Source organism: Cervus elaphus, chromosome 5, assembly GCF_910594005.1.
Source record: "Cervus elaphus chromosome 5, mCerEla1.1, whole genome shotgun sequence".
NCBI classification, from domain to species: Eukaryota; Metazoa; Chordata; class Mammalia; order Artiodactyla; family Cervidae; genus Cervus; species Cervus elaphus.
Genome location: NC_057819.1, coordinates 101,983,314 through 102,010,969, shown reverse-complemented (window position 1 = coordinate 102,010,969; position 27,656 = coordinate 101,983,314). Strand labels below are relative to the sequence as shown.

General features: G+C 40.3%; 1 protein-coding gene and 1 long non-coding RNA gene across 2 annotated transcripts in view; one reads left to right on the top strand and one right to left on the bottom strand.

The window, feature by feature from the left end:
- LOC122694745 overlaps positions 1–27,656 on the bottom strand; it is a 154,163-nt gene that overhangs the window by 60,856 nt on the left and 65,651 nt on the right. The window lies entirely within an intron of this gene.
- Positions 1,393–26,539, top strand: LOC122694733 (myosin-2). Its single transcript, XM_043903849.1, has 40 exons — positions 1,393–1,499; positions 1,714–1,756; positions 3,199–3,422; positions 3,512–3,655; positions 5,188–5,344; positions 6,102–6,129; positions 6,213–6,327; positions 6,420–6,512; positions 6,913–6,976; positions 7,091–7,189; positions 7,645–7,748; positions 8,718–8,856; positions 9,214–9,332; positions 9,421–9,570; positions 10,881–11,051; positions 11,177–11,486; positions 11,944–12,017; positions 12,849–12,936; positions 13,025–13,142; positions 13,758–13,881; positions 13,969–14,105; positions 15,566–15,821; positions 17,391–17,633; positions 17,742–17,918; positions 17,998–18,143; positions 18,227–18,317; positions 18,404–18,793; positions 19,878–20,004; positions 20,682–20,800; positions 20,934–21,130; positions 21,844–22,027; positions 22,110–22,275; positions 22,371–22,495; positions 22,663–22,971; positions 23,058–23,261; positions 23,798–23,923; positions 24,013–24,183; positions 24,267–24,371; positions 24,491–24,586; positions 26,255–26,539. Exons 3-40 carry the CDS (start codon positions 3,219–3,221, stop codon positions 26,405–26,407), a joined length of 5,823 nt encoding a protein of 1,940 aa, XP_043759784.1. The 5' UTR covers positions 1,393–1,499; positions 1,714–1,756; positions 3,199–3,218; the 3' UTR covers positions 26,408–26,539.

Sequence of the window (27,656 nt, the reverse complement as noted above, 5' to 3'; positions counted from 1 at the left end):
TACTGTTCCAGGATTCCTGGAACAGGGCATGCAGCCAGAGAGCTGCCAGCCAACGCAGGGGTGCTGGAAGGCCAAGGGATTGTTCTAGTGGAGACAGCTCCAACTAGTAGCTCCAAATTCTGGACTTTGACTCTCTCGGGCACTTCGTATTTGTGGCCAAGGTCCCCTTTCAGTGATGACCATCTTGCTACAGGATGAGTCCTCTATCACATGAAGATGAGGGCTCCATCACCTTTTGAAATACTTGACATAAAAAAGAGTTCAAGTGGATTCAAAATTTATTCTCATTATCCTTCAAATTTCAGCATTATATTTGTCAATTAAGGAAAAAGAACTATAAATTTTTACAATTTCAACAGTTGTTAAAAAATATACACATATATGTGTGTGTACACACACACACACACACACACACACACACACACACACATAGTTTTATGTTAGCATAGCCTTCATGGGCAAAGTTACTCTACAATGGTAATTATCAGGCATACATGCTCTCATTTACTATTTTTGATGAGGAAACATGTCACGGCTTCAAGTACAAAGTCAGCTATAAACAAGTTTGATTCATGGCATCAAGCTGAAATTTCTCCTTATAAGATTTTTCAAAATTATTTGGAAGTTTTAGACACATTCAGTACTTAATATATTCTTTAATGCTGTGTATATTTATTCTGTTTGTATCACATAAAGAAGTATAAAGACATATTCTCACCATGGCCTGTATATATTAATACATAACTGAATCACACTCACGTTTTTCTAGCACAATACCCAAACGTTATTTTTTCCCCAGTGTGCTGACATGAAAAACACTGGGGTGTATGCCTGAAAAGCCCTTTGAAATATTCAGCTTTTCTTCTTTTTGCAGGCAAGTCAAGTGAGTAGGTGGACTGGAAACAGTGTGCTATGTAAGGACCAGGTTGGGCAAAAGCAAAATGGTGAGAGAGTAAGGGTACACCCCAAATGACAAGAAGACTAGAAAAGAGGACTTTCTTTTTAAATCATGGAGGGCATGGAGCATAATTTTGCAGGGCTGGAAGGAAAGGATCAACAGGTGAAAATTAACCCTCACAAAATTAAAATAACTATTTGTATTTTATTTCTACCATTTAATCTGTCAAATATGAAAAGTGATGCAACAAGCCCGAAAGGAATGCCCAGCAAGGCCAGGAGGAATTTAAGAGAGAAGCCAGGTATTCTGGCTGCCTGGCCACTGCCTTTATCCACCAGCCTGAACCTTCCTTTCAGATCATCTTCTCAAATTATCCATAAGAGATTTATCCACATACTCAATAAGAAAAATATTTCTAATTATATCCAACCATTCTTAACATGAATGAGAATTATGCGGGGACACAAGATTGCCAAGACTTTTTTGCCAAACAATTCCTTTTGACTTAAGAAAGAAGAGGCAGCTGCATTGTTTCCATAGCTATCCATATAAAAGAGCCCTTGGAATGAGGCTGACTCGTCCTGCTTTAAAAAGCTCCAAGGTAAGTGGGAACAAGGACCAGACTCTCAAGAGGGACGCTAGCCGCACCGCCCCGTGTCGGCTGCAGCTGCTGTCTGGGGTACTGCTCCTTCTGCACATTTTACATCCATGGCTTTAGTTGCCCTCTGTGTACAATAGCCAGTGATGTAGCGAATGGGGTTTTTGGTTTGCTTTCTTTTTGGTTAATTAATCAAGTGCTTTTCCTTCTTTTATAGAACCGTCTCACTTCCAGGCTGCATCTTCTCACTTGCTAACAAGGTAAGATTTGGACTGGAGAAGGCAAGAGCCTCTAGGATGGATGTGTGTCACTTAGCAACCTTTGAGAAAGTGCTTGTCTCAGTAAATACCTAACAACTGTATTTCAGGAAAGATGCAGGAGAGGGAGAAGGGGATGGAGGACTTGCCTTTTAGAACAACGCACATAGTCTTAGGACTCTGGCACTGATGGGATGACATTTTAGCAAGGAAAAGGTTGTCAAAAGGATATTGTTTCTGTAGGGGGGAAAAAAATCTGCACTAAGATTCCCTGGTTAAAAATCTCAAATTTGTAAAAATGTGTCCTGCTTTTAGAATTCATTTAGCAAACAAGATATCTAACAAGTAAGAAAAGAAGAACCTAGGAAAGCAGGCTGCTTTTACTTCTGTGAAGACTTTAAGAAAGTTACCTTACCCAACGCTAAGTGTTATATGAAACCAGAACACTGAAATTTTTGTTACATAAATAATGAAGGCATTAGTCTGCCCACTACTACACACTGCATTTCTAAAGAGAGAGACTGGTGGGTAGGTGATTAAAGTGAGTTTCAAGTAACTCGATCACGTAATGACTGAAGTAACATCATCTGCCAAGCCTTTCATTCTACTGATGCCGCCGGTGATCTGCAGACAACACTGAATGAAGCAGCCTGAGCCTGTGTCCTTCAGAAGGAAAAGTGGCACAGGAAAGTGAGCCTTCAGTGTGGAAGAATGAGGATAATATTTGCTGTGGCTTTTATCCTCAATTAGTTTAACTGGGTTAAGCTGATTAACTGGATTTAACATGCAAAGAAATTATGCCAGAGAAATTCTACTAAGCACCTAACCAAAAAAAAAAAAAAAAGATAAAATTATAATCTGACCTCGTGCCAAATCCACTGAACATGAGCACTTCCGGCTGAACACCTAAAGGAGGAAATAAAGTTCTCATATTATATGGCAAGAAATGGAATTCTCTTACATTATAATGAAGTACATTTTCTATCTTCGTCATAGCCTGAACTTGTTCAAAATGCTTTCTTACTCAAATTTTAACTTTTTTCTCAAACTATCTTGACTCTGTCTCACGGGCTATGGATTACAAAAGGCAATATTGTGATCTCTAAAGATGGAGATGCTGAGGCACAGAGGATCAAGTGCAACCCAAGGTCACAAGCTCTTTAGCAGCTTGTGAGGCTACCCCTCAGCTCTCTTATTAGAACATCGGTTTTGAAGGATGAAAGAAGGTAGCCCCGAGTCCACTGCTGGGTACACAGTGACCCCAGATGCCTTTGAGTCTTTGTGATTTCTTGTGATTATGTTTGCTTCAATAACTACAGCATGGAGTACAGTGCATCTGCCTGGTGAAATTTCCAACTGGGCCCATGAAATATCATCAAGGTAGAGATTTATGGGTGTAGATGACAATTCAGAATCTCTAGTAAGAAATGCTTCATTACCTTTAGGACCTCTGAGTTCAGCAGCCATGAGTTCAGACCAGGAAATGGCCGTCTTTGGGGAGGCTGCTCCTTACCTCCGAAAGTCTGAAAAGGAGCGCATTGAAGCCCAGAATAAGCCTTTTGATGCCAAGACATCTGTCTTTGTGGCCGAGCCCAAGGAATCTTTTGTCAAAGGGACTATCCAGAGCAGAGAAGGTGGGAAAGTGACAGTGAAGACCGAAGGAGGAGCGGTGAGTAGTCCCAGGGGCTGACCACATGCTACTGATTATTTTGTTTGGCCACTTGGTTGACATAAACAGTTATCCTTCCTGTTTACCAGACTCTGACAGTGAAAGAGGATCAAGTCTTCCCCATGAACCCTCCCAAATTCGACAAGATCGAGGACATGGCCATGATGACCCACCTTCACGAGCCCGCTGTGCTGTACAACCTCAAAGAGCGTTATGCAGCCTGGATGATCTACGTGAGTGCTCCCCAAACCCCAAAGTGGTTTTGATCACTGGACCCTGTCAGCTCACTGTACTACAAATGGGTCACAGATAGTGATTCACTGCACTTTTACTAGCAGTGTAACTAATTAAGAGGTTCACAGTTGCTACTGTAAGGCCCAACCCAACAGATGGCACATAATCCTTTGTCTTCCCATCCAAAGCCAGGCAAAGCCACCGTCCACATGGACTGGGTTTGCCACAGATCCCCTGAACAAACATGGTAGCAGCTACTGTTTACATCTCAACCACATGCCTGAATCTCCCCTCATCCCCATTCCTGCTACAGAATCATCCAGAGGAAAAATATAAACTCATGTTTCAACACTTAAAAGTAATGTTTTTAAAGACCAATTTTCAATCCTCCAAAATAACAGCAATTTGTATCTCTGTGTTCTGGTCCCTTTTGTGTGGAACACTTCCTTGATGAAATCTTGCCAACTTCCCCAGGCAGAGTTCAACATTGTGTCCTGTTGTTTCTGCCCTGCAATAATGCTGACAATGTTTTTTCAGCATGAATCATTCACATGTCCATCTCCTACATAGACTGGGAATTCCTCAAGGAACAGTATCATTTGTTCAAAGAAAAATAACATTTATATTTCATTCTTAGGGCCTTGCAGAGACTTTTCACATAACACAAACTCAGTATACTTTCTGGTTGAATTTACTATGTTAGGCTGACATTTCTGTACAGTTTTGTGGTTGCTGCTTTGGCCCCACCACACAGCTTACAGGACCTTAGTTCCCCGACCAGGGATTGAACTCGTGCCCCCTGCATTGGGAGTTCAAAGACCTAACCAAGGGACCATCAGGGAATTCTCATCATTTCTGAATAGTGTAGTCACTGCTGCTATTCAGCTGGACAACACCTACACAAGCGTACCTGTGGTTAGCGTCAGAATCCATTCTGTTTGGTTGGCAGTTATCCTAGACCAGACATCAAAAATATTGGAAATCCAGCTATTGTAATCATAATATATTCCCATCATTCTATGTTCTGTTTCTTCACAACTCAGTAGTAGTTCACAAATATTTCCCCAGTATTGCTGCTTACCTTCATGTTTGCTTTTTAAATGTCTGAATCATACTATTTTCAGAAGATTTCCCATAGTTCACCTATTTCATACTGTTGAGTTCTTAGGTACCAAATTTATGTTTTCATAAATTTGAACTATCTTAAAAGAAATATACTCCGATTTTTTAAACTACAGTAAAAATGTATTAAACATTATTAAAAAAACAAACCCACAATTTTGGAGCTCCTACTATGTGAAAATCACTGTGACAAATCCCAAGTGGAATAAGAATCTAAACTGTATTCCTCACCCTCAAGATTTCTTTATCTTGTTGAACCTTTCAACTAGCTTCCATGCTGATGCCTTGAAGATATGTAGACCACTTACTCAAGAGTGTTCTTTTTATGTTAAAATTCATTTAATAACTGAGCTGCGCAAATAACAGGAAAGGTGTTTGGTTAGTTATTCTTTCTTATTCGCTTGCATAGACCTACTCAGGCCTCTTCTGTGTCACCGTCAACCCCTACAAGTGGCTGCCGGTGTACAATGCAGAGGTGGTGACGGCCTACCGAGGCAAAAAGCGCCAGGAGGCCCCGCCCCACATCTTCTCCATCTCTGACAACGCCTATCAGTTCATGCTGACTGGTGAGTTGGATGTTTTCCATGTGCATCTTTTTAGGAGATGAGACTCTAGGAGAGAGAGACTAACCATAGGAGAAAGAGACTCTACTCATCTCAACATACTCTTTGAGGTGGTCCCCTAAATGCCATTGTACTTTGCCCAGAACCAACCAAACCATACTCCAGATTATAAGGTATATCTGGAATTAGAGCGGTCATACTATGAATCTTCTTCCTGGAATACTGTCTCAGCTAGACCATTCTAAAGCACAATGGCACCTTGGGAAAAGGACTGAGAGATTTCCTCTTCAGAGAGAGCAGAACATCAAAATGAGCCTTTAGTTTTCCCTGAAAATATGACTAAGGCCATGATTACTTCCAAAGCTACCACCTTTACTATACTGACTCCTTCTCCCATGCTAAAAATATCTCTAATGCCTTTTTCTTTTCATTACTTCTTGTACTTACAATAAACATGCTGCTAACTTGTCATCTAAATCCATCTGAAAACCCCAGTCCACTTGTGCATTTAGTGTGGAGTATAAACAGAGAAAGTCTGCTGCTTCCTTGCAGCATTCTGTTTCAGCAGTGATCTGTAAGCTGATGTGATGGGGGGAGCCTCAGGGAGCAGGAGAGAGGGGAGCTGGAAAAGGTGCTGGGTCTGGGGACCACCAAGCCCTCAGGATTGCTGAAAAATACTAGGTTCATGCCATTTTCTTAATTTACCATTTACAAATATATTAAAAAATGGTATTGACTGCCTATAATTTCTCTTTTATAGACCGAGAGAACCAGTCAATCCTGATCACGTAAGTAGACGTGATGCTTTGTTTTCACGACTGACATAGCTGCTGGCTTTGGGACCGCTACTGACTTGGTTTTTGTTTGACAGCGGAGAATCCGGGGCAGGAAAGACTGTGAACACGAAACGTGTCATCCAGTACTTTGCAACAATTGCAGTCACTGGGGAGAAGAAGAAGGAGGAACCAACTTCAGGCAAAATGCAGGTGGGTCTGATGGGCATGTGAGAATCATGATGGGCAGGGTGCTCAGGAAGCTCTGGACTTCCTTGAGTTTCTGCTCTTGTGTTTCTCTGCAGGGGACTCTGGAGGATCAGATCATCAGTGCCAATCCCCTGCTGGAGGCCTTTGGCAATGCCAAGACCGTGAGGAATGACAACTCCTCTCGATTTGTAAGTCTCTTGGACACTACCACGGACACTACTCACTGGTCAAGATTTATGGGATGTTTGTGAATACATTCTCTGAGTCTTTTTCATTCCCATTATACCAGGGTTCTTTCCTTTTCCTCTGAGCACGTAATAACATGGATCCAAGTCTTGTCTAAAAAGAAATGTGACCCTATATCTGAGTTCTTATCTTTCATTACCTATAATTACTCACAGATTTTTAAGTTAAAATTATTTTATCTACAAAATAGGAGATATACCTTTTTTTTAACCAGATATCAATAGTGTCTGAATTTATTTACTATTAAAACATTAGCACTTAATGCTAATGTTAGTATTTTGAGTTTCTCAAAGATTTGATATGATTCAAGAACAAAGCAGTAATATTAACTTTTCTTTCAAGGGTAAATTCATTAGAATCCACTTTGGCACTACAGGAAAACTGGCCTCTGCTGATATTGAAACATGTAAGTGCCTGGATAATCTTTACCATCATTTCTATTTCTTATGACCTACAACACTGAACAGAAATAAAATTTGCATTTCATATGAATTTTTGTTTGTTATTAATCTCTTTTCAGATCTGTTAGAGAAGTCTAGAGTTACTTTCCAGCTTAAGGCTGAAAGGAGCTATCATATTTTTTACCAGATCACATCAAACAGGAAACCAGAACTAATTGGTAAGAAATGTCATTATTTCTTTACAAAATTTATCTCACCTACACCTATCGATGCCTGGTCAACTTGGTATTCCATGATGGAATTTTGTTAACTGTATACATTACCTTTATTTTGAAAATCGTTTTACAAGTTTGGTAAAAATTTATGTGTGCTCTTCATAAAAATTCAAAAGGAAAACTGAAAACACCTCCAAATCTTATCACTATGAAATAACCACTATGAACACTTGGATGAATATAATTCTAGTCATTTTCTGTACATATATCTTTAAATATATATATATACATACAATAACTAGAATCAGAGTTACATGCTTTTCCATCATCTACCTTTTTTACTGAGCAATAATATATCATGGCTTTTTCCGTTCTAGTGCCTTAGAATTTGTCTCGTAATCTCTCATTTTAATGAAGAGGATATTTCTGCTTACTTTTGCTTTCTTCCATTTACTTAGAGATGCTTCTGATTACCACCAACCCATATGACTACCCATTCGTCAGTCAAGGGGAGATCAGTGTGGCCAGTATTGATGATCAGGAAGAACTGATAGCCACAGATGTAAGTAAAACACAAGAAAATTAGAATGATTACTTTGGATGGAGTGATGGTCCCCCTAGATAAACATTCAGTTTCTAGTAGAAATTGCAAAAGAAGCTTCAAAGATGGGCATGACCTGAAGTCAACTGAAAAGACTAGCGTGTACTCCTACAACATCTCACTTTCCCTTAATAGTCTTAATGATCTATCCTTTCTGAATTTCCCTAAATCATTTTTTAAAATCTGTGTGGGTGCTCAGTTGCTCAGTCATTCCAACACTTTTGCAACCCCACAGACTGTAGCCTGCCAGGTTCCTCTCTCTAGGGGATTATCCTGGCAAGAATACTGGAGCAGGTTGCCATTTCCTCCTCCAGGGGATCTTCCCAACCCAGCGATAAAACCTATGGGTCCTGCATTGGCAGGTGGATTCTCTATTGCTGAGCCACTTGAGAAACTCATAACAGTTAATAAGTGCTCTTTTATTGGATGATTCCCCCCACCACTTCAGTGCCCTGCTATGATTGCTTATTTTTCCTTTTCTTGTCTATCAGTCATTTTGAAACTGGCAATTTGATTCAAGTTAAACAATTTTCCTTTGAATCCAGAAAATAAGTTAAATGCAGAGTCATTATTCTCTCATTCTATATTTCCACTTACTCTAAGAATTTAGAAACAATCATTTGGATCACTTCATGTTATTTTACAAGAATCTATTCCACCTCCCAAAACAACAAGTTAGATAACTATCTGTGTTCTCTATTTTAAATTTACTTTTGGCATCTTCAGAAGGTATGCACCTGTGATTCCCATGCTCTGTGCTGGCCCCTGACTGACCAGCTCCCTAGATGCCGAAACTAAGGAGTTCCTTGCTCTGCATCAGTACTGGCAGTTTCCTCAGTTTGACCAACAAATCAGGAATCCAAATGTGACGTATTGATAGTAAACATGTGGATCCTAACTTAACAGTTATTCTACTGGTTGTATTGGCAGAGTGCTATTGATATTTTGGGCTTTACTAATGAAGAGAAGGTCTCCATCTACAAGCTCACGGGGGCTGTGATGCATTATGGAAACCTGAAATTCAAGCAAAAGCAGCGTGAGGAGCAAGCAGAGCCAGATGGCACTGAAGGTATCGACTGAATCACCCACCTGACTTCATGTCTGCTTGAAAATCACATTCTTAACTTGTTACCCTTGAGCTCTCCTGAGAAGACAAATTCATTTTCAAGAATTGCATTTGAAAGTATGCCTAGATAAGATATGTGTGGCATGAGTATTAGACACCTGTTGCTACAATTTCTAAGTTCTTTAGGGAACACTACCCATAATCAAGGTCTTGAACTTAGGTGGGGGGGGGGAGGTAAGAATACTCAAAAGATATTCTGAAAACACTGCACAAAATGCCTGTAGCTTATTTTTTTTTTGTTTTTTTAAGGAAGTGGACTGCTTTGGGCAATAACATCATTCTATCCTTTCTTCCTTTCAGTGGCTGACAAAGCAGCCTACCTCCAGGGCCTGAACTCTGCTGACCTACTCAAAGCCCTCTGCTACCCCAGGGTCAAAGTTGGTAATGAATATGTCACCAAAGGCCAGACTGTGGAGCAGGTAGGCACATAATTCCAATTCACCACCAGGGATGCAGGCATTTTACAGTCCTCTGTTAACCTCAAGAAATACTCCTTTCTCTTTCAAGGTAACCAATGCAGTGGGTGCTCTGGCCAAAGCCATCTACGATAAGATGTTCCTGTGGATGGTCACCCGCATCAACCAGCAGCTGGACACCAAGCAGCCCAGGCAGTACTTCATCGGGGTCTTGGACATCGCTGGCTTCGAGATCTTTGATGTGAGTTGGTAATCAGTTCATAAGGGGTTTTTACAGTAAAGCAATGGAATATCAGCAAGAAGAAATTTGTGAACATTACAACCTTTTATTACCACTGTCAAAACGTTATGCTAAAATTTAAAAGAGAGTGACTGGGCAGCTACTAATTATTTATTGTAGTGGCAATTCCACTACTATGAGAAATAACCCACTTAATGAGGATGATTTAACTCACTACATGGTCTAAAGGGAGTCAGGAATTAGGTTGGTATAATATGAGTTCTAAAAATCCCACAATGCAAAGTGAAGTTAATATAAAAACATCGAAATAAACCCGTGCAATATATAATATGCTCTCAATATATGGTAGAGAAACCACTCAGAAACATATAGGCAGATGATAAGAGCTGAGAAAGGGTCAGTAATTTAGAGCCAGCATTAATAAACTCAATGCAAGGAACTCTTAATTCTCAGTATGATATGGGATAAAAATTCATGTTTGATTATAAAATACATTTTTTCTTCCTTATAATTTTAAAGAAGCTTATCTTCTTCTAATTATAGACACAAAACTTAGGCATGGCAGAAATCATTGAAAATCAAAGAAAAGAATTCCACACTGATTCCACTATATGTGAAAGTCACTCAGTCGTGTCCGACTCTTTGCGACCTCATGGACTATAGTCCATGGAATTCTCCAGTCCAGAATAGTGGAGTGGTTAGCCTTTCCCTTCTCCAGGGGATTGTCCCAACCCAGAGATCGAACCCAGGACTCCCACATTGTAGGCGGATTCTTTACCAGCTGAGCTACCAGGGATTCCACTATACATATCTACTTAATGTCAACATTTGGCTTTTCTTTTCCAAAAAAATATGAGTGTGTGTTAACATATTGTACATAATATTAGATACTTGATTTTTTTATATCATATTAAAAAATAAAGGTGGTGATTATTGCTCCCTTATAATGCTGACTATGATTGCTTCCACACAACAGAGAGAAACTTCCAGTCAGCTTCTAATAGGTGGCAAATTAGTTGCTAAGTGAGTCAATAGAAAATGCAAAAGATAAAGGAAATAAGTACAGAATGATTAAGCAGGAACTCAGAAAAACACCTGACTCAATTTAAGCAAGTACAAGAAAAAATAATTACTAATGATTTAAGATTTTGGATAAAATGACAGCAGAGAAACAATAGATTTCATAGGTCCCCAAGGATTTTGATATCTATACTCTAAAGGCTATTCAATATACAGTTTTAAATTAAAAAGTCCTATATTTTAAAATGCCCAATATGCTGAGAGAAAAGTAAACCCATCTGTTCATTTAGTTCAACAGCTTCGAGCAGCTGTGCATCAACTTCACCAATGAGAAACTGCAACAGTTTTTCAACCACCACATGTTCGTGCTGGAGCAGGAAGAGTACAAAAGAGAAGGCATCGAGTGGACGTTCATCGACTTCGGGATGGACCTGGCTGCCTGCATAGAGCTCATTGAGAAGGTCTGTTTCAAGTTTTAGAAACTATGTTTTGTGATGACTAAATTATTCATACATCTTGTTTAAACCTATAGACAGAGAAAAATGCTTACACAGATTTGTAACATTGTGTTACGGGCTGCTTCCAGCCTATGGGCATCTTCTCCATCCTGGAAGAGGAGTGCATGTTCCCTAAGGCCACAGACACCTCCTTCAAGAACAAGCTGTATGATCAGCACCTGGGAAAGTCTGCCAACTTCCAGAAGCCCAAGGTGGTCAAGGGCAGAGCCGAGGCCCACTTCTCCCTGATCCACTACGCAGGCGTCGTGGACTACAACATTACTGGCTGGCTGGAGAAGAACAAGGACCCCCTGAATGATACCGTGGTTGGGCTGTACCAGAAGTCTTCGCTGAAAACTCTAGCTTTCCTTTTCTCTGGGACTCCAACTGGTGAATCAGGTAAAGCTCAAAAAAATCCCAATGTTTTCTCCTGATATTACAAAACATGGTGTTAGATTGAAGCTAGTGATATCCCAGCCCAGGCTGACGTGTTCTGGCCAAATCCATTGTGCCTCCAAGTTCTGAGGAAGCAGGCTGCACCATGACATTCACTCCAGCCCTGATGAACGCCCTGCTGCCAAGAGCCAGAAAGGAACTCTCAACATCTTAAGCAATGAAAAGGCTTGGCTTCTATCATTCTCTCCTGCTTCTTCCTCCATATCTGCTGCTTACTGAGTATCACTGAAAAATGGATATGAACTTAATTGACATATAAGATTCATTCAGGCTCAAACAGAGAGGCCAACTGCGTTGAAAGAAATCCATCTGAACACAGAAATCAACAAATGGGCAACATATCACCCTGCCAATTTAAAATTATATCTGAATGACATCTTTTCCGATTTTTTTTCTCCAGAGGGGAGTGGTGGAACTAAGAAAGGTGGTAAGAAGAAGGGCTCTTCTTTCCAGACGGTGTCTGCCCTTTTCAGGGTAAGGAGGAAATTGTTTTTGACACTCTCTTGTTACTTTGTGGATTTGTTTTTAACAGCACAAGTCATTTAGGAAAGGATTGACCTTAGCTAATGACTTCTGTTAATGAGTTTTGGAGAGAAGAACTTTAAATTACTCGGAAATTATTAGGTCATCTTTTATGCTAAGCCAAATACTAAAAAATATTTTATATGTTATAAAACATAATGCTCTGCTATTCATAATCTAATTGAGTTGTGGAAATAAGCAATGGTACATACTCAAAAAGACTAAGTCCTCAGTAGCTCTAATGAAAATCTGACAGCTAGTCTTTAAGGAAACTAATATGGTATCCTTGCTCTTAATCTAGTCAATTCTCAATTGTAACTGGTAGGTTCTCCTTACAGATAATCTTTATGCTCCAAAGCTGACAGAGTTGAAAAGGGGAAGCTATATTTATGAGAATTAGTCCAAATGCAGTGCAGGCATGTTTCCTTATGGAGAACCAGAGAGTTTAGCAGAAGTAAGGGTGACCGTCCAGGATGGGCAGCCAATGGCTTTGTGAAGGTTTGTGGGTGGCCAGGGGCCAGGGCTGAGAGGATGATAGTGCTTGGATACTGAAAAGATTCAGCTCTCAAGACTGCTTTATATGTGTAACTCCTGCCAACTCGAATGGAACAAGTGGTAGTAAGGAGGAAACTGCCTCTCAGGAGAAGCTTACCAAGGTGCTACCTTAAGTGAAAATGGTCCACAAGAGTCATTCAACTCAGTCATGGACACTGATTTTATAGACATTGCCAAGCGTTCATAGCATGTCTAAAACTCAGATAACAGGGTTTCCTGATTTTACAGGAGAATCTGAACAAACTGATGACCAACCTCAGGAGTACCCATCCTCACTTTGTGCGGTGCATCATCCCCAATGAAACGAAGACCCCTGGTAAGACGTTCCAGAGATGAAGAACAAAGCATGACTGCCATACCTCCCTTTAACAAAACTCTGCAATGACATGAGCATTTATTTGTAGGGGCCATGGAGCACGAGCTGGTCCTGCACCAGCTGAGGTGTAACGGGGTGCTGGAGGGCATCCGTATCTGCAGGAAGGGCTTCCCCAGCAGAATCCTGTATGCAGACTTCAAACAGAGGTCAGCCTCTCCTAATTATGGGGTGTCCTGGAGTTCAGTATATATATACTTAGTGCAAGCAAAGCAATTTAGTAAAAAAAACATGCCTCTATTTGTTATCTTTAATTTGCCACCAAAAGTGTAAAAATTTATAAGCCTCAAAGCACCTTTAAAATACAGATATACCACATGGTGGGCTTTTCACTGGATTTACCATGCTCCAAGCTTAGCTCACAGATGTCTACCATAATTTCAATAATTAGGGAACATCATTTCTGAGTGCTTAATATATTTGGGTTATTTCATTTAATCCTTCCAAAAACAGTAGAGATTAAGCACTATCAATAGCAAATGCATTTATTGGTCATCTACACATTCATGTGAACCAGATTACAGAATCCTTTCCTGAGAACAGGGTCTGATGAGGCAGAAAGGAAAGTTGCAACTGTGCAGAAAGGTAAAATGGAATAAAAAGAGCCAGCAGATCCTAGATTGGCCATCTATGTATACAATGTCCTTCTTGTGAGGAAAATAATTGTTTTAAAGCTCTGACTTTTTAAAATCAATCGTTTAGTGTTTGCTACTTTTAGTCTCATCAATAAACCAAGTTTTAGAAAACTGTATTTATTTTATCAGATACAAGGTATTAAATGCAAGTGCGATCCCCGAAGGACAATACATCGACAGCAAGAAGGCTTCTGAGAAGCTCCTTGCCTCCATTGACATTGACCACACCCAGTATAAATTTGGCCACACCAAGGTAATTGTCTCTAAGGCCCACCTGACACTTGCCTGTGCCTTTGGAGTTTATTTAAGGTTGATAATCTGCAACTCTGGCCATGCACAGGTCTTTTTCAAAGCTGGTCTTCTGGGGCTCCTAGAGGAGATGCGAGATGAAAAGCTGGCCCAGCTGATTACCCGAACCCAGGCCAGGTGCAGAGGGTTCTTGGCAAGAGTGGAGTACCAGAAGATGGTGGAGAGGAGGTATACAAACATATTGCTTATTTAGTCATACTTTCCTTCTTCAGAAACACATTTGAGGTGGCTTACAATTAAGACTCAGATATCATAAGTCCACTAGAGTAAGAGGGATGAATAAGAGTCTGATGCTGAACTGGAGATATACATATACCAAAGCACTTAAGGTAGCAATCACCATGGAATAAACTGAATGCACGGGTAAAAAAGAAAAAGTAAAAAAATTAAAAAGAGAGAGAAGCATAATAAAAAAGACAGAGAGAGATGTGTAAGTCTCATCTAATGAGAAAACATACCATTGAGCAAGCAGAGGCAAAATGTTGCCCCAGCATTTGGTTCTAATATGAATTTACTGGGTAGATAATTAAATAAGATGTTGAACTGCAGAGCACACGTTTATTTTCAACAGCAGTTTTACATAAAGTGCAGAAACAACTTCTTTGTCTGACCATTTATATTATCGAATTATTATGATTTAAAGTATTAAGGGCAAATAGGTGAAAGAACTTTTTCAATAAGTTAATACAATTTCACCAAGGTGTCTCACTTTTTAGTGATCTAATCTGATGCAGTGACAGAGCTCTAAGGCTACAGATCAGGTGTCTCAAACTGTAGGACACATATGAATGGGATCCACAGGGAGAATATTTTACACTGATACTTGTATATACATGCATACCTGTGTGTGTAAATACATAATTTACGTGAAACAGATTTTCTATCACCTGTAGTTCTGCTAATATTTTCTACTATATTCTATTTCATTAAAAATAAGTTTTGTCATAACCCTTTTATATATATATATATATATATATATATATATACATACACATACACACACACACACACACACATATATATTTGGGCAATTGCCTATGTATGAAGGCAATTTTTTAAAAATAATTTATATTAAAACAAATGTGATGATATTAAAGAATAGAATGCAAAAATCATACATTAAAATATAAAATCAGAGATTTTTCAAAGAAACTGCGTTTTCTCTTTATCCTGTGTCTCACACCCAGCAGGGGTCTGGTTCCCCCTTCACTGCTCTCAGTGGTGGTCACATAGGAAAGTCTGCAAAGCACTGAAGCAGAGCAGTACTTTTCAAAGGGTGGTCCTTGGGCCTGTATCTTCAGCATCGCTTACAAACTTGTTAAAAATGCACATTTTTGGCCCCATCTCATACCTGCTGAATCTGAATCTCTAGGGAAATAGCCCAGGAATCAGTATTTTAACACGACCTTAGCTGATTCTTATGCACACCCAAGTTTGAGAAGCACCAATGTAGAGAAATGAATGACTGATGAGTCCTTGACCACCATCCCCAAATACAATTTCTTTCGTTTGTGTTTTTGAAAGTGGTGAGGAACATGGTGGAGGGCAGAACCTCCAACTCTCATTGCCAAGATTTCATCTCATTCCATCATCCACACAGCATCTAATCTGCATTGGTTAAATTTCAGGGAGTCCATCTTCTGCATCCAGTACAACATCCGAGCCTTCATGAATGTCAAGCACTGGCCCTGGATGAAACTGTTCTTTAAGATCAAGCCCCTACTGAAGAGTGCAGAGACGGAGAAGGAAATGGCCACCATGAAGGAAGAGTTCCAGAAAGTTAAAGATGAACTTGCCAAGTCAGAGGCAAAAAGGAAGGAACTGGAAGAAAAGATGGTGTCATTATTGAAAGAAAAAAATGACCTGCAGCTCCAAGTTCAGGCTGTAAGTAGTGGTATCATCCTATGTACTGCTGCTAATCAGGATGCAAACGTAAAACTCTAGTCACTAGTAGCAGTGAGCTGGGTAGTCAGCATGAGAGACATGCACTGGCAGGAGAAGGTTAAAATGCTCTGATGGTGTTAATAAAATCCATATTCCTTCATCACCCAGTAAATGCCCCCAAACCAGAACCAAGGCAATGAGCTAGAACTGACCACTGTCTTCTATTCTGTACAGTTTCATCAAACTACAGCGTTAATGACTTCTTTTCCCTTTGAAGACAGTCTTTGAAAGGGATTTTACCATGAAACTAGCCCAAATACAAAAGGGGAGAACAGCACGGAGAAAGCGATTTGTTTTCTCTGAAACTTCCTTGAACTTCTAGATGTTTATGGATCTTAAATCACAGTGTGTACAGCTGACAAAGGACAGTATTCTACATCAGTTTTTACTGAATTATTGTTTGCTATTTATCTCTAAAACTGAGACTTCCTCTTTCCAATCCATCTCCATAGTCAATGCCGCATTATATAACGTTTGGGTTGCTGCATCAGCGCCTAACTTGCTCTACCTGCCCCCAATTCTCTCCCTCCATCCAGCCTGCTCATTGCTATGCCTGAACCAATCATTTTACAACTGCTTTCATCAACTCTGAAATGTAATTTATAAGACTGTCTTTCATTTGAAGTGAACTGAATTGGTTTGCTATAATTTACTCATCACAAAATCATATATTTTTTCCTGCTGATTAAGATTGGTCTCTTCTGTCAAGTTGGGGTGATGTAATAACTTCTTCCTTTAGATTACAGAAAGGAAAAGAGCTGTTTTTCTGTCCCCATTCCCTTCAAAGCTATCCTGAATTCTCTTCTCTTGTCCCTAGAGAATCACTTAGACACTGTCCTACATTACCATGCTCACTACCCGTCTATGTGCAGCACATTTTATTCTTTTATGTATCCAAAGACTGATATGGAGGCTCACTGATGAATGCATCTATCAATTTCTCTCTCATTTCCATCCACCCCCAACCCTCTTAAGTAGAAACATAGGTTGCTAGGAATTTGATTACTTAATGCCTCAATTAGAATTTAAAGCATCATAACCAGGATCACCCTCCAAGACTACAAAGGAAAATAATTTCCTAGTAGTGGCTACATCTGGAAACTTCTCCTGCTGGAATGCTTTCCCTTCTTTTGATCCTTCCCCCAATAAGTTCATTTCTACAGGACTAAGTCCTACCCATCTCTCAAAGCCCAACTCAAATGCCACTTCATTCATTAAATCATATCTGAAACAACTTCTCTGATCTTTTATGTCACTAATTGCTTTCTGAATTAATGGTAGCTTGTTGGGGTTAAGCTTTCTAACCTACTGTAGAATATACTCTTGTAAATGAACAGGACAATACCTGATACATTTTGTTTTTCCCAAAATATGGAGCATCTGGCAATCACACATGGCAGGTGGTTCATAAAAGTTTAATCCAAAAAACCAATGGGGGAGATTTATACTGTTATCACTGTATAATACTTCATTCTTACTTCTCAATTTTGATTTTGCTTCTAACTCAAGGAAGCTGAAGGCTTGGCTGATGCAGAGGAAAGATGTGACCAGCTGATCAAAACCAAAATCCAACTGGAGGCTAAAATCAAGGAGGTGACTGAGAGAGCTGAGGATGAAGAAGAGATCAATGCTGAGCTGACGGCCAAGAAGAGGAAACTGGAGGACGAATGTTCGGAACTGAAGAAAGACATAGATGACCTTGAGCTGACACTGGCCAAGGTTGAGAAGGAGAAACATGCCACAGAGAACAAGGTATGAAATATACAAGGAAAGTTTACGTTTTTATTATTACTAGGCAATCCAAGTAAAAAACTGAAGCCACCATGTAACATGTAATGCAAAGTGTTTTTACTTCCTAAGGTGAAAAATCTCACAGAAGAGATGGCAGGTCTGGATGAAACCATCGCCAAGCTGACCAAGGAGAAGAAGGCCCTCCAGGAGGCCCACCAGCAGACCCTGGATGACCTGCAGGCAGAAGAGGACAAAGTCAACACCCTGACCAAAGCTAAAACCAAGCTAGAGCAGCAAGTGGATGATGTAAGTCTAGGACTGTCAAGGAAATTTTCTTTGAAAGGAAGCTGAGCAATTCTTTTGACTCAGCATTATTTGTATTTAGCTTGAGGGGTCCTTGGAGCAAGAAAAGAAACTTCGCATGGACCTAGAGAGAGCCAAGAGGAAACTTGAAGGTGATCTCAAGTTGGCCCAAGAGTCCATAATGGACATTGAAAATGAAAAACAACAGCTTGATGAAAAGCTCAAAAAGTAAGTATGAGAGAATTGTTTATGGACTCGCTTCCAATGTTGACTATGGACTCAACTGTTATCCTTTACTACTTCTCAAAAAGGAAAGAGTTTGAAATGAGCAATTTGCAAAGCAAGATTGAAGATGAACAAGCACTTGGCATTCAACTGCAGAAGAAGATCAAAGAGTTGCAAGTAAGTTCATATTTCTATCAGTCTGGCTCAAAGAGCCATAGTTATGAGCATAAAGAAGCTAACATTGAGCTTCTCCCCACCGCCAGGCCCGCATTGAGGAGCTGGAGGAGGAGATCGAGGCCGAGCGCGCCTCCCGCGCCAAAGCAGAGAAGCAGCGCGCAGACCTCTCTCGGGAACTGGAGGAGATCAGCGAGCGGCTGGAAGAAGCCGGCGGGGCCACTTCCGCCCAGATTGAGATGAACAAGAAGCGCGAGGCCGAGTTCCAGAAGATGCGCCGGGACCTGGAGGAGGCCACGCTGCAGCACGAGGCCACGGCGGCCGCTCTTCGCAAGAAGCACGCGGACAGTGTGGCCGAGCTGGGGGAGCAGATCGACAACCTGCAGAGGGTCAAGCAGAAGCTGGAGAAGGAGAAGAGCGAGATGAAGATGGAGATTGATGACCTTGCTAGTAATGTGGAAACGATCTCTAAAGCCAAGGTACCGCAGAGTCTGAGACACTGTTATTAATAGCAATGACCCATTATGTGCACGTCACAGTTTGCATAGGGCCTTTTCACATAGGTCATTTGTTCTTTATGGTAAGCAAGAAAGATACCAGTACTTATATTATTTCCACTTAATCATAAGAAGAAACTAAAATTCAAAGAAGCTGAGCATATTAGCCCCACCACACTATTAACACATGACAATATCTGCAGCCAACCAGGCTGTCCATGTTCTGTAGCACTCCAGCTGGGGAACACAGGTCTCCAAAATTCCCAACTATCCAACATGCAGTTTCACTGTACATAAGTAGGCAGTGAAATATTTATAAATGTTTTTTGAAAATATGTCACTACATTTTTCACAAAGTCTTTAGTACATGATCTTTAATTTTTTATCACAGGTAGACCTCAGAGATATTGCAGGTTTGGTTCCAGACCACCACAATGAAGCAAATATCAAAATAAAGCAAGTCACTCAAATTCCCTGGTTTCCCAATGCATATAAAAATGATGTTTATACTATACTGTAGTGTATTAAGTGTGCAACAGCATTATGCCTAAAAAAAAAAAATGCATCCCTTCATTTAAAAATGCTTTCTTGCTAAAAAAAAAAAAAATGCTAACCATCATCTGAACCATCAATGAGTCACAGTACCAACATCAAAGATCACAGATCACTAACACAAATATAATAATGAAGAAAAGCTTGAATATTGTGAGAATTACCAAAATGTGACACAGAGACATGAACTGGGCAAATGCTATTGGATACAGGGTTGCCCAAACCCTAAATTTGTTTAAAAAAAAGTGATATCTGTGAAGAGCAATAATACAAGATATGCCTGGAATGATGAATGAAGCTTCACAATTAGCTTTTTAAAACTCCCAATGTGTGTCTTCACCTTAGGACAGCAATCATATTATAAAAGATAAAGAAAAAAATTCCTATATATTACATACAAGAGAATTTATTTTCTATGTCAAAATAAATCTTTTTCTATTTTAGAAGAAACGGTAGCTATAGGGAAATGTTATTAAAATGTCTGCACTTGCTTCTTCCACTTTTCCTCTCACAGGGAAACCTAGAGAAGATGTGCCGAACTCTGGAGGACCAACTAAGCGAGCTGAAATCCAAGGAGGAGGAGCAGCAGCGGCTGATCAATGACCTGACGGCCCAGAGGGGACGCTTGCAGACTGAATCTGGTAACTCTCTCCTCCTCCATGAGGCCTAAAAGTGGAGATGATGTGGTCTAAAACAACTGATATGTGAGAGCCTAATAAAAGCAGCTGAGAACATGTGATTCACCGCACAGCTCAGACTCTCCCCCATGTGCAAGGTTACTTAGGGACGACGCTGAGGTGAAGACTTCCATAGGACTGGGTCAAGCTCTGCTCCACAAAGGCCCTGAGGATTTGGCTGCATGGAGGGGATGCTTGAGGTCAAGGGTCTTTCCATCATGGGTCCAGGGCTGCTGTTTTAGATCGTGCTTCTTTTTAGCTAAACCAGAATGAACCAAATTCATGCATAGGGCAATGGATAACCCAGTCTCTCAAAAGTCTTATGAAACAGGGCCAATGTGGAATTAAAAAGTTTAACTCCCTTCTTTGACAGTTATTAACAGGTTTTGCACAATAATGTAACCCTGAAAGAATCAGTTATGGAGAGGACAAAGAGAAGTTAAGCTGTATTTATTCATTTAGGTTATATTCACCATAAAAATCAGAAATTTGACATTAAGCATGACGATGTCAATAGAGAATCCAACCACCCGAGCACTCAACTGAAAAGGGGGTATTGAGATTTTCAACTTATTTCTCATATGAGCTTGCAAAACCTTTTCTTCACTTTAACAAGTGGTGCCATATCATTTGCCTCTCAGGTGAATTTTCACGTCAGCTAGATGAGAAAGAAGCTCTGGTGTCTCAGTTATCAAGGGGCAAACAAGCATTTACTCAACAGATTGAGGAATTAAAGAGGCAACTTGAAGAAGAGATAAAGGTAACTAGATAGGACTCATTTCCCCCTCACCTGACCCCAATTGGAGTCCATTATACCAACTTTTAAAGGGTTTTGAAACTTAAGAATTAAACACTAAGTATTCAGTAAAATGAACATATAACTCTCTTCTCAGGCCAAGAACGCCCTGGCCCACGCCCTGCAGTCAGCCCGCCACGACTGTGACCTGCTGCGGGAACAGTACGAGGAGGAGCAGGAATCCAAGGCTGAGCTGCAGAGGGCGCTGTCCAAGGCCAACAGCGAGGTGGCCCAGTGGAGGACCAAGTATGAGACCGACGCCATCCAGCGCACGGAGGAGCTGGAGGAGGCCAAGTATGTGTGCAGATGTGAGAGAATGTGCAGAGAATGTTGAACATTGAATCACAGAAACACAACCTTTGAAGATTCAGTGAATTAGCTCACAAACATTAATTAGCTCCTATCTGCCAGGCATTATCAGCCCCTGAGAACAGGACATGAATAAAGCAAACACCATCACTGACCTCTAAGCCTAAAATCTAGTTAAAAAACAAAGAATAACAAGCACTCACACAGATAATCAGCCTTATTGCTGGCTGTCAAGCACACCAAGCTCATTGATGCTTCAGGAATTTGTTAGCCCCTCTTGTGTCTGGAACAGTCTCCCCCTGCCAGATCTCCCTCTGGCTCTCTCTGACTTCTTTTAGATCTTGACTCAAACATTACCTCCTTGGAAAAGACTTCCCTGAATATCTAAGAATAGCTGCCCACCCCTTACTCCATTTTATCTTCCTTCACTGCACTTTACATCTGCAATAGGTTGTTATGCATTTTCTGACTTGTTTATTGTCTATCTCTCTCACTTGTTTGGAAGCTTCACAAGGCAGGGACCTTTTCTGTCCTATTCGCTGCTGTGTACTCAGCATCTGGTTCATAAAAGGAGCTCATCAATATTTTTTTGAATGGATGGAGATTTTTAATATGAAGTTCCCCACACTTTTCAGCATGGTAACAGTTCATAATTCTCAGTTTGGTTTCCTTCTCTACAACCACGTGTAATCTTCAAGGAAGAAACTGGCCCAGCGTCTGCAGGCTGCTGAGGAACATGTGGAAGCTGTGAACGCCAAATGCGCCTCCCTTGAGAAGACCAAGCAGAGGCTCCAGAATGAGGTTGAGGACCTCATGCTCGACGTGGAGAGGACCAACGCTGCCTGCGCAGCCCTGGACAAAAAGCAAAGGAACTTCGACAAGGTAACTTCTGCAGCAGCCTCTGGCCTCCACCGCTGTCCTCCATCCTTTCCAGCCAGGTAAGCTCTTTTGGTGTGTGTTTCAGATCCTGGCAGAATGGAAACAGAAGTATGAGGAAACCCACGCTGAGCTTGAGGCGGCTCAGAAGGAGGCCCGCTCTCTGGGCACCGAGCTGTTCAAGATGAAGAATGCCTACGAGGAGTCCTTGGATCAGCTAGAAACTTTGAAACGAGAGAACAAAAACTTGCAGCGTGAGTCCCTTTCACTTTGAATAGTTTTCATGCCTTGGAGGAACCTTTCTCTTGTGTTTTCTGTCTGATCAAGTCTCTTCCCGTCTTTCACCCAGAGGAGATCTCTGACCTCACGGAGCAGATCGCAGAAGGAGGGAAACGTATGCATGAACTGGAGAAAATAAAGAAGCAAGTGGAACAAGAGAAGTCTGAAATTCAGGCTGCTTTAGAGGAGGCAGAGGTATGAGTCAAAAATATACACTGTAAACAAATTCAGAAAAGAATTAGAACTAGCTGCATACACTGAACAGACGAATAAATGGCACAAAATTAGCGCAAGGAAAAGTGTGCAGAAAAGCTGCCAGACATGTCCATTCCCTGCTAACATCATCCCTTGCTGTTGTTAAGGCATCTCTTGAACATGAAGAGGGAAAGATCCTGCGCATCCAGCTGGAGCTGAACCAGGTCAAGTCTGAAATTGACAGGAAAATTGCTGAAAAGGATGAGGAAATTGACCAGCTGAAGAGGAACCACATTAGAGTTGTGGAGTCCATGCAGACCATGCTGGATGCTGAGATCAGGAGCAGGAATGACGCCATCAGGCTCAAGAAGAAGATGGAAGGAGACCTCAATGAAATGGAGATCCAGCTGAACCACGCCAACCGCATGGCTGCTGAGGCCCTGAAGAACTACAGGAACACCCAAGCCATCCTCAAGGTAAATGGGTTCAGGAGATGGTCCCAGTGCAGGTGGGTGACTGCAGCCCTGAGAACAAGGTGTCTCAATGACCATTCATTCCACAGGATACCCAGATCCACCTGGATGATGCTCTGCGGGGCCAGGAGGACCTGAAGGAGCAGCTGGCCATGGTGGAGCGCAGAGCCAACCTGCTGCAGGCTGAGATCGAGGAGCTGAGGGCCACCCTGGAGCAGACAGAGAGGAGCAGGAAGATGGCGGAGCAGGAGCTCCTGGATGCCAGTGAGCGCGTCCAGCTCCTGCACACCCAGGTGAGATTCAGCACAAAGAGTTCACCTTCAGTAAATGCCTATGTCTCAGAAAAGATAAACTTGAAATTTTATATAACAGTCAGGTTTTATACTTCTACCGAATTTTCACTGCATTATTGAGAAATCTTTCACTATTTCATCTTGCACATATTATTAGTGATTAACTTCTTAAAATATTCTAAGACTTGCCATATTCTTTTGTATTAGTATCTTTACTGACCCTGGCTATCAATGTTGACATTTTTATTGTGGAAAAAGAAATACTTGAACATGTTATAATTTTATCCTTGTGAGTGGTCTCACTAGTAAATGGCAGTTATAAAATTATAGAGCTATTTAGTCTAATTATAAAAAATATACTTGAAGATGCTAAATATTCTATAACATTTCTATTTTAATTAATTGTACTACATAACAGAATAATATTCAAGGGCACTTGACTTCCAAATTTTTATCTGAAATTTTTTTCAAACAGTGGCTACCACTAAGTACTTTGGTAAGATGATTAAAAGAGCATATAACTTACTTTCAAACAGAACACCAGCCTGATCAACACCAAGAAGAAGCTAGAGACAGACATCACTCAAATCCAGGGAGAGATGGAAGACATTCTCCAGGAAGCTCGAAATGCAGAAGAGAAGGCCAAGAAGGCCATCACTGATGTGAGCAGAGGGCCACACCGGGTGGTCAAGCTAGAATCTTGATGGGCTGTCTCACCTTTCTCAGCTGGTTTTGTTTTACTGCTAATTAGGCAGCCATGATGGCTGAGGAGCTGAAGAAGGAGCAGGACACCAGTGCCCACCTGGAGCGGATGAAGAAGAACATGGAGCAGACGGTGAAGGACCTGCAGCACCGCCTGGACGAGGCTGAGCAGCTGGCCCTGAAGGGTGGGAAGAAGCAGATCCAGAAGCTGGAGGCCAGGGTGGGTCTCCCAGTATCTACCTATTTCCATTTGTTCCCAATGCCTTAGTGGATCAAAGTTCTTAAGCACCTACTCCTTTGCAGGTGCGTGAGCTGGAAGGAGAGGTCGAGAGTGAGCAGAAGCGCAATGTGGAAGCCGTCAAGGGCCTGCGCAAACATGAGAGGCGAGTAAAGGAGCTCACCTACCAGGTACAACAACAGTTTCTATCAGCTCAGCACTCCTTGCATATATGGGAAACGCTCCCAGGTAATGATACAACAGTCGTGTGCTTTTGAACTATGACCCTGTGGCTTTTATCATCTTTCAGACGGAAGAAGATCGGAAAAATATTCTCAGACTTCAGGACTTGGTAGATAAACTTCAGGCGAAAGTGAAATCTTACAAGAGACAAGCTGAGGAGGCTGTAAGTATTCTTAAGACAAAGAGAAGAAAGTCCTCTGTTAAGAAAAACTCATAAATAATTAGATTTACTATTTACTTGTAGTAAATAAGCTGTCTGCATAATAGAAGACTGAGTACTTCTTAAAAATATTTGCTCATTTTTTTAATTTTTAAAGTTAACTTTCTATCCACAAAGAAACCTCAAAAAATCTCAAAGCAGAAATAATACAGGCTACATTCTCTAGCCCTAGTGTGATAAAGTTGTAAAGTGATGAGAAAATATAAACAAAAATTTCCAAGCATTTAAATGTTAAAAAACTGACTTTCCTAAGAAATTTTTGGATGAACTTGAAATAAAAACACAATTACTGAATAATTTTTAACTGTAAATAAAATTTCAAGGAAGATGAGACTTTTATAAACCTATAATGTAGTTTGAGCTGTCCTTCAAGGACAATTCATTTCTTTGTAAGCTTTCATTATGAATCAAAAATAAAAATAAATGAAGAAACTGACAGTCCAATAAAGAAGTTAAAAATAATAGTAAAATAATGAAGAGGTACTGTTAAAGGTAATATAGAAATGAATGAATTAGTATATCCTATTTTCAAAAGCTAATCTCAGTAGTATCTTGGGAATTAATAAAATATAAATATACTTATATAATCAAAGAAAAAGTGAGTGAAAGTAAAAACTCACAACATTACAAATGAGAAAGGGGACAAACCATATCAGGAAGATTATTTTTAAATGTAAAATACATATCTATCAAGGTGATTGAAATCTTAAATAAGAGAATATAAATTATTAAATTGGCTGAATAAGTTATTTCAGAATTACTTCTGAAAATGAACTCAGTCCAGATAGGTCTTTCAAAATTTGAAGGAACAGATAATCCCTGAGCTATGTAAGCTACTTCAGAGCATGGGAAAAGATGAAAAGCTTTCCAAATCATTTTAAGAAGCTCGCATAACACTCATACCAAAACCTGTCCAAAAGAGAACAGGGGTGGGGAAAGACACTAAAGGCAGTTTTATTCATAAGTATAGTTGTAGTGAAGATAAATTACTAAGTCACTGAAACCCATACTTTATTAAGGAAATTGTCCATCAGTGATTAAATAGATTTAATTCCTACAAAGTAAGGATTACTTAATATTAAGGAGTCTGTCAACAGAATCATTACATATGAAGTAGTAGGGAAAAAGTGATTGTTTTGAAATGTGCCAAAATAATATATGATAAAATCCAACATTTATTTCTACTTAAAGAAGCTGTTAAGAAATGCATCCTTAGTGATGAAGAATATCTAACTCAAGCGAACAGTCATCATCTTCCAGCAAGCATTAACAAGCATGATTTTATCCCTGCCTTCCTTCCTGCTCTTATATTATTTCTTGCTTTACTTGTGGTACATATTTGTTACCATGTTTTGGTTACTCGTGGTACATATTTGTTATCCTGTTTTGGTTGCAAAAGTAGAGCTGCAATTCTTTATGAAACATAAAGCCCCAGATAAATCTTAAAGTTAATTTCAATGATAAGCAAAATCCAGGAGGTGGTAGGATAATAATGTCTCCTGTTGAGTATTCTAACTTCTTTGTAGATGCCAAGTCCTTTCTTTCCTTAGGCCTACAGAATCTACGAAGATGCTCAGTATGCATTCCTTACAATTCCATTTTTATTCTCAGGAGGAACAATCCAATACAAATCTATCTAAATTCCGCAAGCTCCAGCACGAGCTGGAGGAAGCCGAGGAAAGGGCTGACATTGCTGAGTCCCAGGTCAACAAGCTGCGGGTGAAGAGCCGGGAGGTTCACACAAAAATCATCAGTGAAGAGTGATCATGTCCTGATGCTATGGAATGACTGAAGAGAGGCACAAAATGTGAAGTCTTTGGTCATTTCTCTCTGTAATTATCATTTATCCTACCCTACTGCAAAGGAAATAAAGAGCACAGGGCACTGTATAAGCAACACCCTTAGACTGGTCTTTTCCTTTCTTTCTCTACTGAAGCAAAGTCAAAACTGAAATAATCATAGGCTATAAACAATCCCATTTGATCTGCCACTAAGAAGTAATTATGCACTTGCTTTTATTTTAGGTCTACAGTCATACTTTGGGGCTTCCCTCGTGGCTCAGCAGTAAAGAATCTGCCTGCCATGCAGGAGATGTGGGTCGATCCCTGAGTTGGGAAGATCCCCTGGAGAAGGAAATGGCAACCCACTCCAGTATTCATGCCTGGAGGATCCCATGGACAGAGGAGCCTGGCAAGCTACACAGTTCATGGGGTCGCAAAGAGTCAGACATGACTGAAGCAACTTAGGGGGACTAGTCATACTTTAAGACCATAAGGTTGTCACTAATCAGGGAAGCCTGTTCTGATGAACAGAAATATGGAAATTACTTTTATTTCTTCTTAATCTTTCCCTGATAACTGGGGTCTAGTAGGAACTCAGAAACCTCCTACTTCCCCTAACGTGAATCTATTTTCCAGGTTTATGCAAGGAATGGCCCTAGTTATATTCTCACACAGGGGTGCCTCCTGAAGTATATCATGAATTCTCCTTGCAAATTCTCCTTGAATTCAGAGCTAATATGAATTCCAAGTATGGGTATTATTAGCACAGAAAGATTTTCATCATTAATACCAGTGCATAATATATTCATAGTATATGTGCTGGGTAATAGGTAACCACATGAAACTGAGATGTGACTTCTCTCTATGAAAGCCATAAAGTCTGGAGACAAAATATTATTCTATATATTATGTAATATCAATAGGCTGTTTATTAGCCTATGTTTCCAGACTTTATGGCCCCCTATAATTATGTAAAGAGTCAAAATAAATTATTACAAGTATCAATACAATGATCCCAAATAAATTATTCAAATGTATATTAAACCCACAGAATGATAAGAGTTTGGTGCAAAAGCTAGATATAGTAGCAACCTGAACTATTCAGAGGAGTTTCCCAAGAGAATCAAGATTTTTTTTTAAGCTGGATTTAATTGCAGTGCATACCCAAAAATATAACCTCTTGGACAGCATAAAATAAAGGAAAGACTAAATGATGATTTCCCATCTGAATA

Coding starts and splice junctions, on each gene's coding strand:
- LOC122694733 (XM_043903849.1), top strand. CDS start 3,219: ATGAGTTCAGACCAGGAAATGGCCGTCTTTGGGGAGGCTGCTCCTTAC. Junction 14,106..15,565: donor CAGAAGATGGTGGAGAGGAG/GTATACAAACAT, acceptor GTTAAATTTCAG/GGAGTCCATCTTCTGCATCC. Junction 20,005..20,681: donor ACGCTTGCAGACTGAATCTG/GTAACTCTCTCC, acceptor TTTGCCTCTCAG/GTGAATTTTCACGTCAGCTA.